The sequence below is a fragment of the Emydura macquarii genome, unplaced genomic scaffold (genome assembly GCF_026122565.2).
Source record: "Emydura macquarii macquarii isolate MOO-44397 ecotype Brisbane River unplaced genomic scaffold, CSIRO-AGI_Emac_v2 contig_3305, whole genome shotgun sequence".
NCBI classification, from domain to species: domain Eukaryota; kingdom Metazoa; phylum Chordata; order Testudines; family Chelidae; genus Emydura; species Emydura macquarii.
Window position 1 is genome coordinate 6,115,491 of NW_027133442.1, and position 13,009 is coordinate 6,128,499.

Below are 13,009 nucleotides of genomic sequence, written 5' to 3' on the forward strand. Positions count from 1 at the left end.
AACTGCATTTCCCAGAGGGGGCGCCATTGCCCCCTGGGAATTGTAATTCAAACTGCTTATGTCCCCGTTCTCTCATGGATTGATCTCCCTGGCTGGACTACACCTCCCATGGTACAACTCAGTTCCTCCTCTGATGGAGCCACATGGTGCACCAGGCAAGACACATCATTTCGGGTGCATCAAGGAAGATGTAGCATGGCTGGGGAGCTCATCCCATAGGGGAGAACAGAGGCCTGAGCTGCCCAAACTACAACTCCCATGAGGCAATGCAGTTTAATGTTGCACTGACTGGAAGTGAAATGTTTGGGGTCAGTTGAACAAACTGAAATGCAACTTTTTGCTGTTTCCAAAATGAAATGTTTTGAAAATTTGTTCTGGGAAAAATTTCAATATTGCATTTTTTTTGTGCCGATTCGGCATGGAGGGAAAAAAATTGAACTATCAGAACTTCTCATGGGCTAGCAATTCTGATTGTTGCTGCGTTCTGTTCTTGGGCCTGCTGCAGATGCTCTGAATGACCTGGGGCAAATCTCTGTGCCTCAGTCTCTCCATCTGTTAAACAGGGAAACTACTTCCCTCCCTCCTTCCCACTCCAGGGTGCTGTGAGGGGCTCAGACACTACGGTTCAGGAGTGCCTTAGAAAAGCGAATCATTCAAAGTTTCCCTCCCTCCACACTGGAACATTCCTCCAGTGGCTCGGGAGATGGGACAAAGAGGGTCCTCCACAAGGGCTAGCTGAGCAGGGTGGAGCCCGGAGTCATTGGTGGAACAGGACAAGATGGCTCCTGGGTGCTCATAGACTCAAAGGTCAGAAGGGACCAATATGATCATCTAGTTTGACCTCCTGCACAACGCAGATCACAGAACCTCACCCACCACTCCTGGAATAGACCCCTGGCCTGTGACTGAGTTATTGAAATCCTCAATAAGTATCCTGTACCAGAGGGCTTCGTGCGGCACCTTGAGAGCAGAGCAGCATGCCCTCGTAGGCCCGTATTGACTGGCCATGGCTTCTGGGGGCCCTGGCACATGGAGAGGCGTAGTAGCCAGCCCCCCTTGTACTATTCAAGACAGTGTCAGGGTGGGGATGTAACCTGCTCTGCTCCTGCATGGGGTCACTGGGGTTCATCCACACCCCCCTTACAACGAGGCCACACCCTGCAGCTCAGCCAAAGTCATTACATACAGGAACTCGCACCCTAACCCAAGGCTATGCTTTACCTACCAGCTCTTTCTAGCTAAGTCAAGCCAGCCCTACGCAGGGCTAGGTTGCGTCTGCCCTGCCGGCCCTGTGATGCCTTGCTCAGTTTATGACTCCAGCTGTGGGACTGAGCAGCAAGGACTGCTGCCCTCATCAGCTCCACTGCGAGCCAGGGAGGGGATAAAGAAAGGCAAGGATTTTGGAGAGCCCTGGATCCTCTGCTAGGGCACTGGGGTGTGTGCAAAGCACGGGAAAAGGAACATACTTCTTGCCCACCACCACCCAGGCCAGGGAGGAACCGTGATGCTAAGTTATGATTGGTTTCCCCATCCGCTCCTGGAGTGGCACAGCTACTGGTTGTTCCTTGCTCAGGGCAGGCAGAATTGCTGCAATGGCAGAGATGTGGTAGGTACCACTGGGATTGTTCGTTTCTTTGTTGTCTCAGCACAAGGGCACTGCGGTAACTGGGAATTCAGCTTACACATATTTCAACTCCCTTGCAATGAGGTCTGCTCCTAGTGATCTTCGACACATGAGCCACAGAAAACAGCCTCCATAGACCACAATCCTGTGAAAAATTAGGGATTTTGCATCGAGTGCCCCTGTCTGCTCACTTATTGATTATTATACTACTGTAACTTTTAGGAGCCTCAGTCACAGACCAGGGCCCCGCTATGCTAGGCGCTGTACAAACACAGAACAAAGAGTCCCTGCCCATCTTAGTGGGATCAGAATTTCCAGCATATGGTGGCAGAAATTTAAGCACTGCCAGTTGCCTCCTGCAACCCTTCTTATATCCGATGGAGATGGAGATGCAGATGGAGTCCCATTTGTAGAAGATCCAGATTCTCAAAAGTAGCTAGGCACTTACCTCCGAGTAGCCCACTGGGAGTTAGGCACCTACATATCTTTGAGGATCTGCACCAACATGCTGTTCCTCGTTGCCACAGTCAATTGTGGCAAAATGCCAGACTTGGAAAGAATCCCATTTGCACAAACCACTTTGGCCCGAGTCTTAAATGAAATGAATTAGTTGTGTGTGGCCAAGTGTGCTTTTGTTGCTCTGCAGGAAAAGTGTGTGTGTATTTGCTTAGAGTACTGTCTCTCTCTGACTTGAATGGTATTCTTGGAAATGATGGTTAATTATTATTTTCTAGGATGCTTTCTATCATTCAATGGCTGCTCTGTTTTACCTGAGTGCTGCTGTCTTACAAGCTGCGACCACCATCAGCTTAAGAACTACCCCCGAGGCCGATGCCACTCGGTTTAAAATTTACCAGGAAGATATTGCAGCAGTGGTAAGTGTCACACCGCAAAAAGTGCAGTGGAGGGGCAAACAATGTACCAAGAGTGACCGCTGAAGAGCTTGGGAGACAACCTAAGACCCAGCACTTTCCTGAGGGGATAAACTTTCTCTCCCTCATTGCGATAACGAGAGGTGTTTGATGGTTGGTTCATCACCGGCATCTATCAAATGCTAAAAGAGACTGGACTCAGGGACATTCCTATCCAGTATAGTAGCCCTCTCTTTCCTCACATACCCACTGTTTTTAACATCTTTCTATATATTCTGAAGTATTATTGACTGCTATGCTAGAGTGGCTAAGTGACCTTCTTCCCTAAGCCCAGCCGGGGCTTCGTCCCCACTGATCACCGTAGAAGCCAGTGAAGATCTTTACTACAGGCAGCTTCTCTTCTACCAGCAAAGACTGTGGGGAACATGGTGGCTATCCTAACTGAGGGTCACCTGTGGCTTCAGCCCCATTGAAAGAAATAGGAGATGGCAGCCATTTTCAGAAAGGGTAAAAGTATGTGAGACGCCACCAGAGATTGAAACACCTGCTATTGTCAGACTCACCCTAATCCTCAGGGCATTATTGGGAAACATTTTCAAAAGTACCTCAGTAACTCAGGAACTTAAGCCCCATTTTCAAAAGTGACTTTTGCCCTTCAACGCCTACATGACCGTCAGTGACACTTTGGATTCTAAGTCACTTAGGTGACTTTGAAAATCTTACCCGTAGCAACTCTGGAACGGAGTCATTGCTTCTGAGCTCCAAGTACGTACTGGTTAATCTGAATACCGCTAAATGGGCAAACATAAATAACGAAGTGCACATCCAGTCTCAGCAAACAATATCCTTCAGCAATTATCTATAGCTGACTCTAGTTTTGTTTCCATCTTAGGTATTTGCATTTTTAGCCACCTTGACGTATGTGATCCATAAAGGGTTCTCTCTGCTGAGATGGAAATCATCATAAAACCGCCTGAGCTTCCCCTAAGGAATCCATTTTGAGCATGCTTCCCAGTTACTATACAAGCATACGGCGTTAAATGATTGCTCGTCTTACACCGGTATATTTTGATGTACAGACTACTATACACCACTTTGTACTTGGTACCATGTCAACAAAGAAAAGAATCAGACTGGAGATATCTATTTTTCAGCAAAATAGTTTCTTTTTGGTGTCTTCTATGTCAGAGACAGTTTTGTTGTAGGGAACTGGGAATGTGCTTTACTTATCTCTGTTTTGCCCTATATCCCTGGGCCTGGGCCAGCTGTTGGAATGAATCAAAGGCATTTCTCAATTCCCTGCCATTGAAGGGGGCCTCAGGCTTGGTCTCAACAGTTTAGCCCCCTGAGGACCAAAATGCTTTAGTCTAACTAAAGTCTTTGGGCTCAGTATAGGGGTAGCGGGACTGAACATTAATTGGCTTGTGAAATTCAGACTGGGTGATCTAATGGTCTTTTCTGGCCTCAAACTTTCAAAGAAAAGCCTCCTAGTTGAGTAATTTGATTTGTTCCCGGAGTCTACAAATGATGCCATCATTCTCCTCTGGCCCCATCTCTTTGCCTACCTCTCTTTCAGGTCATTTCCTTGGGCATTGCTTAATCTTACATAAATCACAGGCAGACTAGCTCAAATGGGCCCCAATCCTGCATTCATTCAGAGTTCTACTGACTTCACCGGGGAGTTGCTTACAGGATCAGGGCCATATTCTGTAGCAGGTGTCAGAGAAAGTCGATAGAGGAAGAGTATCTGTTGGCTCCTTAGGCAAGAGAGCCAGAAAAACTCTTGCTCTGATATGTTCTGTCATTTTCTCAGCACAGGGCGCATGAGTGAAGGAGAAGCAGAGGTCTGATTTGGGAAATTCACCACTTTGAACAGAATAGTTGAGACAGTCCAGCCTTTTTAAGTACAATGTTTAGACACTGTTCTGACACCACTGGAACCAGTAGGACAATTGCCACCACCTTCAGTGGAAGCAGGAACAGGTTCTAACTACACAGAACCCTGATATTCTAAAAGATAAATGCCACATTTTCAAACTTAGCTGCCTAATGTTAGCCACCTGAAGCTATATTTGGATGCCTAATTTTCGGCACCTGAATTTGAATATTCTAACCAAAATATTCTCTTCTTGATCCAGACACCAACAGAGCCAGTACAAAATCTCCTGGCACATAAACTCAGTGCTGAGATTTAGTCTTTTTAAATGGATACAATTCTTAGGGTTTTCCCTTAACATCTGTTGTGACAGAACAGTATTTCATGCAGTCACTTCAGATGTCACTTCACGCTGTAATGAGAAACAGGAACAACTGTCCTGCTTCCCTTGGGAGCAATGTGAAGTTTTGCAAACTTTAAAGCTATTCTTGAATTATTCATCCCACAAATTACTGTTGTCTTAATCAGATTAGGAAAGATTATTTAGATAGTGTGCTGTATAGACTGTAGGATAATTTTTAAATGATCACAGCAATAAGGATAATAAACTATTCTCTTCAACAAATTGTTTGGTTTGTTCATTAGGAAGAATTCAAAAAGACAATATTTTGAAATGTACAAATACTGCATAGCTAATAAAATATTCACTGTGGATTTTCCAAAAAGATCTACCTCTGTCTTCTTTTCAGAACCCCTGCACAGAATTTCATGTGCTTTAGCCATAATGTCCCTGCTGTACTCTTGATGTTGCTGAAAGATACAGTTTAGTAACTCCACAGGTGTGAAATGTACAGCCTCTAGGGGATGATTCCCGAGGTGACTTAGACTCATTTTCAAAAGCGGCTTAGCCACCGAGGATACAACTACCCAGCCCAGGGCGGCAGAGGTGGGCTCACGCCGACACACTACAAATAGCTGTAAGGGCTGGAGCTCGGGCTCTGAACCTGCCCCCTCTCCAGGTTTCGGCGCTCAAGCTCCACCCGGAGTTGCAGCATCGACACAGCGCTGCGAGCCCAGGTCTGTCAGGTTGGCGCTGAGCTGTGCTATGTAGACGCACACTTCGCAGCTGTCTCATTGAAAGTCAATGGCATTTAGGCTCCCAAGGACCAGCATCATAAGCGAGACTTAGGGGGTCTCTGAGGTGCTCTGCGGCCTAGGGCCATTCCCAACCCTGAGTGAGGTGCCGGGGTTCCCTCGCCAATGTGTGACGGAGCGTTAGGTGCCTAAAAAGGGACTTGCAGAAGGCAGCACATTGAGTGGGAAGCAGCCACGCTAGCGTGTAGGAAAGGCAGAGGAGGGGGACGGGGTTTCAAAGAAAGTTATGGCCTAATTCCAGATGGGGGGAGGCACCTCTTCTCCACCCCCCCATTTCAGAGTCTCAAGCATGAACTGTCCCCTTGAGTGAGGTGCCTCAGCTAGGTCAGCCCGTCCCCCTAAGGGCTGGGGCACCCCTCTAGGAAGTGGGAAACCCATGCACAAATCTTCACTCTGCCTCATTGGGAGTGGAGCCTTGCTCCGAGAGATGCTAGGAGAGAGGTGTAACCACTTGCCTGTGGGCTATGCTGGGGGGGCCAAGGGGGCCCAGTCTCTCGTGGTGGAGCTGGTCCACTTCTAGGCAGTTCTGAAAGTGTGCGTTGGCACATGGCTCTAATCGTGAGGCGACAAGAGAATGCAGAAGTACAGCAAGGTCAACACCCCCAAAGTCACCTGCGTCTCCCGAGGTGCAAGGGGGAAAAGATTGGGCCTTTCCAGGCTCGCTAGCTGAGCAGCCGAGCAATCACGGATCCACCAAAACCTCTCAGTTACCAAGTGGCAGAACAGCCGGGGGCTGCATTCTCAGTCACGGGCTGATACCACCACCAGCTCTTCCATGCGACTCCCCCAAACCCATTGTTCTCTGGGGTAAGCCTCAGCCAGTTTGCCTGGCTCAGTCAGACACTGTCATCAGTCCTGGCACTCAGACGCACCCCCCCACTTCCCAAGCCATCTTGCAGCAGGCCGTGCTGGCCCGGGAGCAGCGTCACCAGCCAGAAGTGATGCCCAGATTCTCCACTTACAGGCCCCACCCCTTTCCTCCCTATCATCACCGCCGCGGCAAAGACCAAAGCAAGGCAGCCGCCTGGCAGACTAAGCACCACACAGCTCAATTCCTCTCTCCCCCCAGGCCCTGGCTTATTAATAAACACCGCTTACAATAGATGGAAAACAACACAAAACACGGGATGACAACGTCCCACCTTCTGCAAGAGAGGACGGGATAGAACACCACCCTCCCTAAGGCACAGCTTCCTGAGCTCCCCTAGGGATGGACTACAGCCCCAGGAAGGACATTCCCCATAGGATCCTACCCTCACCTCACCTGAGCCAGGACCCTTCCTTTATATAGTCTCCAGCACATGCTTCTAGGTCAGCTGACCCCCCCCCCCATCATGGGAGCTAGGTGGAGACTACAACTCCCAGCAGCCCTTGGTCTTAAAGGGCTATGCTCCTGAATCAGACCAGGCCATCACCCCATTACAGTTTCTTTGTACTGGGTTGGGAGGTGCTGTTCAGGCCCAGGGTCCCATATGGTACAATACACACAGTGAGTGGGTCACAAAGCAAGCAGGAGTGGCCCAGTTATACAACGGAGCTGGCAAGATGTGACACAGCAATGAGCCAAAGGGTTGCGTGATGTTCTACTGCTAACCCTAACGTGCACGTATCAGGTTAGCCCCCAGCCCCCAGTAGTGTGTGTTAGTTTAAAAGAGAAACCCAACACCTACACTGGTTTTGGGGTGTGTGTGTGTGTGGAGACAATGAGTGTTGCCAATGCACCCACAATTCTTGGGTAAGTGGCTATTGGCTCCCACACTGCAGTAGATCTCACCCCCCCACCTCAGCCACCTGTCCCCTGCCTAGCAATTCTTCCCCCCCTCCAGCTCCCTCATCAGTTCTGCCCCCCTCCTCCCCCCTGCTTCTGGGGCACATCATCCTCAGGGTGTGTGTGTCCCCTTCCAGCTTGTGTATGTGGCTGTTGTGGGGGGAGAGCTGCTCTGGGGCTCTTCCCAGGCAGGTGTGGCTGTGGGGGGAGGGGACACAGTTTCCATCCCACCTCATTGCTTGAGGGGGGGTAAAAAGGGGCCCCATAGCTGCTGGCTCATTCTGCTTCCCATTCTTCCCCATCCCCCAGCAAATGATGCTGGCGCCTGGGGAGTGGGGCTAGGGGTGCTTTGTCTGGCTGCTGTAGCAGCTCAGATTGGCTGCTCCCCCCACCACGCCCCCGGGCAGTGGGGCAGTGGGAAGGCAGCCACTCAGCGGGATCCCTCCACCCCACCCCAGGCAGAGCGCGTGGAGCTGAGCACCAGCCCTGGCCAGGCCTGGAGAAGCAGGCATGCGCATAGCTGTGCTGGTGCGTGGCGGCATCACTAGCAGGGCCAGGGCAGCTTGTGGGCCCTGCTGGAGGCCCCCACGGCCTGGTAACATTGCCTGGTCGGCAGGCACCAGAGCTGCTGAGTCGCACCATGCGGCCGTGCTGCCATGGGAGGCTTTCCAGGCTGCTGAGCCATCTTCAGTCTGCCACTGTGCCCGTCTGTCAAGGTTGCCATTGCTGTCCAGCGCTAGCACCACGCCAGGCCTTGCAGCCCGCGTCCCCGCCGAGGGGCCTGCACTCTGGCACAGTCTGGCTATACATGGTTCAGTTACACACGGACAGCAGTCCTGGTGCAGGCCGTGGTCCAGCGACGCAAACCCGTCCAGGCTCCACTTACCAGGGAGGCACTACCCTCTGCCCCCCGAGACCAAGCAGCGCCCAAACACATACAGCTGCCCTCCCAAACCCACTCTGTTGCTGCACAGAACCTATGGCAGCCAAAATTAACAACAAGCTGGGTCAGCCCAAGAGTTCAAACGGGCTCGCACACCTAGCAAAGGAAGTTGGAAGCCTGTGGAACGGTGCCCCTGGTGTCGCTCGCCATTCCACGCACTACATATGGAGAAAAAAGGTTTGTTACTGGGGCAGAAGAGCACATTTGGTGTGCCTGGAAATGAAATTAAAGCAGCCCATCTATGCTAGAGGGCCTTGAACGTTGGGCCCCAGGCAGCGGAGACTTGCTCTTGAACTGCAGAGACTGACTGAGCCTATCCCGCGGCGTTGTCTCTTGGAGGATAGACACACAAGTGCAAGAAGATGATAAAAAAGAAGAGGAACGAAAAGAGCACATTAAACAGCTGGTGCATGTCACTGTGTCAGTGCCAGCTACACAAGTGGTGTCATGTAATGGCCAGCGGGCAGGTAGGTGCATACAGCTGAGCAGGGACACAGCCCACGAATCTGTCATTGAGCAGAGACGCCCCCCTGTGACGCCCTCTATTGCAATGTGTAAAGTGGAAGTGCAAGCCCCTCACTCCCCACCAGGCTTCTGTGCACCCCCTGCCTCTCCACTCTGGCCTTATCACCCTGCACTATCAGCACAGGCCCCTGCTTCTCCTGTCCACGCCCCCCTCCGCAGGTCCCTGTACGCCGCCAACGCCGGCTTCTCATGCTGCTGCCCTGGCCCGATAGCACTGACTCCTGGCCTAGAGCCTGTCCTCCTCCCCCACATAGTCGCCAGTGTCAATGCCCTGCTCACGGTCCTCCCCCAATTGTGTCTCTGCCTCCCCCTTCCCACCCACATGCGCTGCCCGCCGCCCCCTAACCGGCCTTTGTCGCTGTGAGTTCAACCAGCCGTCCGCCCCCACCTGCGGTAACAGCACTGCCGCTACGTGCCCATACCTTAGGCTGCTCCCCCCCATTGGCCTTCTCCTCACACGTGGGGCAGCGTGAGGTACAAGCACCCTCCTTGCTGCTTGGCTTTACGCAGCAGGCCTGGCTGTGCCTACGCGCCGTTTGGGAGGCGGTGGGACTTGGGCAGACACCGGTGCCCACATGGATGCCTGCTGCTGGCCATGGGGCACCCCTCAGCTGCAGGGCTCCCCCATGCGGACCAGCCTGTCGGGTCCGGGCTCAGCTGGGAAACCCCTTGTGCAGAGAATGAATTATCACCTGCTGCTGTGCAGGGCTGCCTGACCGTGCAGGGCCGGTGGCGCTGAACGCCGGTGGTGGCAGCTTGGAGCCAAAGACGCGCACGGCCCTGCTCGACCCCTCCTGCTGGCTCCAAGCCCTGTCTAAAAGCCGGTGGTGCCCATCCCAAGCACTAGGCCCCGGCAGGCCAGCGGTTACCCGGGCAGACTACCAGGGTTTCTCAGGTGGCAAACACAGGTTCTAGGTGCGCTGGCAGCTGGTGGCGGGGAGCCAGGAGGCGGTGTGGTGGGTGTGACCCGGTGAGCAGAGACCCAGGGGGCTCCCTGGGCACAGCACGTGCCAGCGGGGCAGACGCGGGGATTGCCGAGCAAGGACCCCTCCTGCTGCTGCTTGTTTCCCCACGTTCCGGGGACCAGGCCTGGGGGGGCCAGTTCTGGTAAATACACAAGCTGGCACCAAGCACATCATGGCCCTGGTGCCTCACCCTAACGGCTCCCCCTCTCCAGCGACTGACACGCAGGCACCTCTCATAGGGGGTTGGGGAGGGAGCCAGCCTGCGCTTTCCCATTTGGCCGTTTTACTGCAGCGCGACGGTTCCCACAGCTGCAGCTGGACCTGTGTGGGGTCAGGGGACCAGCTCATGCTCCGCGGGCAGCAAACAAGAGCTCTGCGGACCTTTCCGGTCTAGCCTGGCTGGGGCAGGAGCAGCAGGCCCCCACAACCATGGCCCATCTGGGAGCAGCTCCAGGGAGCAGGGCCGGACGTCAGCTCATAAAGCACTAAATCCCCCTTCCAGCCAGAGAGAACACGAGGCCCAGCAGCGGTGATTGAGCTGAGTCAGTGACCTGTGAATGACCCACAGGGTGGGCTGGTGACACATGGTGCCCTCCCACCCCACCTCCCCTCCCTGGCATTGGTGCTGAGCCCAGCACAGACCGAGCAGGTAGGACAAGGTCTCTGGACAAGAAGGGACTGCATTCTTCAGCGTACTGTGACTAAAAGTGGATCCCATGGCTTTTATAGTCTGTGCTACTTAGCCCCACCTGTGATCAAATACGACAAGTATGTGGCAGAACCACTTGCCGCATAAAGCGTTCCTTTGTTTGGTGCCGTGCCCTGCTGCCTGCGCTGTATGTTCACCTGCTGGGAGCAGTGTATTGCAATCCCAAGAATGGTTACCCTGAGAGGTGTGCCGGAGACGCGCCCGCAGGTTTCGTATTTGATTAAATACACTTTAAATGCCCTCCGTCACTCCTGGGGAGTGATGGTTGAGTTACAGGAACATGATCGTTACAAGGAAGACTGAAAAGAGAAAAAAAAAGCTGTAAAGAAAGAAATTACTGCAATAGCTTCAGCTATGCACTAAAAAAGAGCTGCAGGGACAGAATGGGACTAAAGCAGAATACAGAACAGGTTTCCTTTGGAAACAGGCCTTGGGGGGACTCCTGCAGGGTTCAGGGTCTCACCGATCCATATGCCTATGTGCCAGGCTCCTTTGAAAGGCTACTTTATATGTTGGAAAACAAGATCACACTTGAGCACATCACGCAAGCTACGAGATGGGCTTGTTGTTCTGCTGGCTGAGCACATAGAAAGTTAATGCGTCTGCCACTGCTGCTGGTCTGGACACTTACTTCTTTAGCTCAGACAGTAGCAGTAGGTGGTTTGAGGTCTGTACACAGGGGGCCAAACCTGCTGTTGGCCCCAGTGGGTCTGGTTAGAGCAGTACGGGTCAGCAATTTTCCCAAAGCATTTCCAGGGCAGGCAGTTTCACGAACTGAACCTTTCTCACCTAGGCCTGCGGGCTGTGGGGGATCACGAGCCCTACATCGCACAGGGAGACTGGCTAATGGTGAGAGATGCCTAGTCCCAAACAATGTTGTCCTGCTGGGTTGGTAATCTCCCGATCAGCCATGACACAACCTGGAGCAGAGGGGTAGCCGTCAAGCAGGACAGGGAAAAGAAAAATGGCACTCTCCCAAGCAACAAACCATCCTCTTCCAGTCACTCTGTGCAGGGGCTGCTCTCTTCCCCTCCTCAGGCAGCACCGCGCAGAAGATGGCAGAGCTCACTGCTGTAGAGTTAAGCAGGAGGCTATTGCCCTTAAATATTGTTGGCTCTTTGGCCCAGGCAGTCAGCCAGTATTTGGGACCTTGCAGGGTTGTTTCCATTAGGAGGAGAAATCGATGAGATGAGTCAGGTACATTCTTAGTGCAATTTACAAAAAATGTGCCCCAAGTCCAATTCCTCTGAACACGATACAAATAAACAGCACACAGTTTCCCTGCTCAGAAATCCCCAAGTCTGCCACATCAGCGAGCTCTGTGCCCAAGAAGCCCTGTGTCTCTGCTTCCTTTTGAGGTCACACTCAACCTTGCTTCTTCACTCTTTCTGCCACCAACACACAGACTGCAAAAACCAATCTCCTAGCTCTTGCACTGGCAGTCAGGGAAACTCAGTCCACACAGCTGAGCTGTGATCTGTTGTGTGCCTTGGGCAGTCCTTCCTTTGTTTGTAGCTCACTACCTCAAAGTGGCTTAATTGCTCCTCCCATTATATCAGAAAGGGCCCTTAGCTCATCCATTGACTTTAATTAGGTCTGTGATTGCCTGTGGATCAAGAAACACTTGATGGCAAACACCAATTTTCAGTAGAACAATAGAGGCAGTACACGTTCTCCATATTGTACAGAGTGGGAAAAGTTAGGAGAGGATCTTTTACTTAGCCTATGTCTAACTACAGCCTATGTCAGCAGAATGTATGCCACTCAAGGGTGTCAGTAAGCCACCCACCAGAATGACTTAAGTTACACAGACACACGTGTCAGTGTGGACAGCACTATGTTGGCAGAAGAGCTTCTCCTGCTGATAGAGCTACTGCTGCTTGTTGAGGTGGGTTTTTTTTAATATCGATGGAAGAGTGCTACCCGTTGGCAACGTGTGTCTTCAACAGACATGCTGAAGCGGTGCAGCTTTATCGATGCAGTGCTGTATGTGTAGACGTGGCCTTAGGCTTGTGCTTAACCTTTGCATGGATTCATCACAAATAAATGCTGCCACCCACACTAAACTTGTGTGGTCAGATTTGGTGTTAAATGTGTGACACACAGAAATGATGCAAGTGTCTGGCAGTTTGTTCTCAGAGTGCATAGTTGGATCATAGCATCCAATTTTTTTTTGTTAAATATAATTTAATTCTAAGCAAATCCATAGATTTCTAGAGTTTAATGCCAGAAGGGACAATGAGATCACCTAGTCTAACCTCCTGTATAACATAGACCACAGCATTTCACCCAGCCCCTGTAGCTGAGTCCAGTAATTTGTGTTTGGCTAAAGCAGATCTTCCAGAAAGGCGTGGTCTTGATTTCAAAACATCAGGAGATGGAGAATCCACCATTTCCCTTGGTACCTTGTTCCATTGGTTACTCACCCTGCTTGTTAAACATTTGTGCCTTAGCTTCTCATTGGAAAAAGAAAAACAGGCTATCCATAGAGGAACGGTTCAAAAAATATGGGAGCCTGTGATTATGGAAAAATTAACACATCAACTACATACCCAGCAAAGTAAACAGAGAG

General features: G+C 51.6%; 1 protein-coding gene across 1 annotated transcript in view; it reads left to right on the forward strand.

The window, feature by feature from the left end:
* Positions 1 to 5,074, forward strand: part of MAL (mal, T cell differentiation protein) — a 29,805-nt gene extending 24,731 nt beyond the window's left edge. The window contains exons 3-4 of the mRNA XM_067532839.1: positions 2,359 to 2,499; positions 3,389 to 5,074. Of these exons, the coding sequence (XP_067388940.1) occupies positions 2,359 to 2,499; positions 3,389 to 3,463 (216 nt within the window). The 3' untranslated portion in view covers positions 3,464 to 5,074. The remainder of the gene's footprint in view (positions 1 to 2,358; positions 2,500 to 3,388) is intronic.
* Positions 5,075 to 13,009: the final 7,935 nt, after the last annotated feature.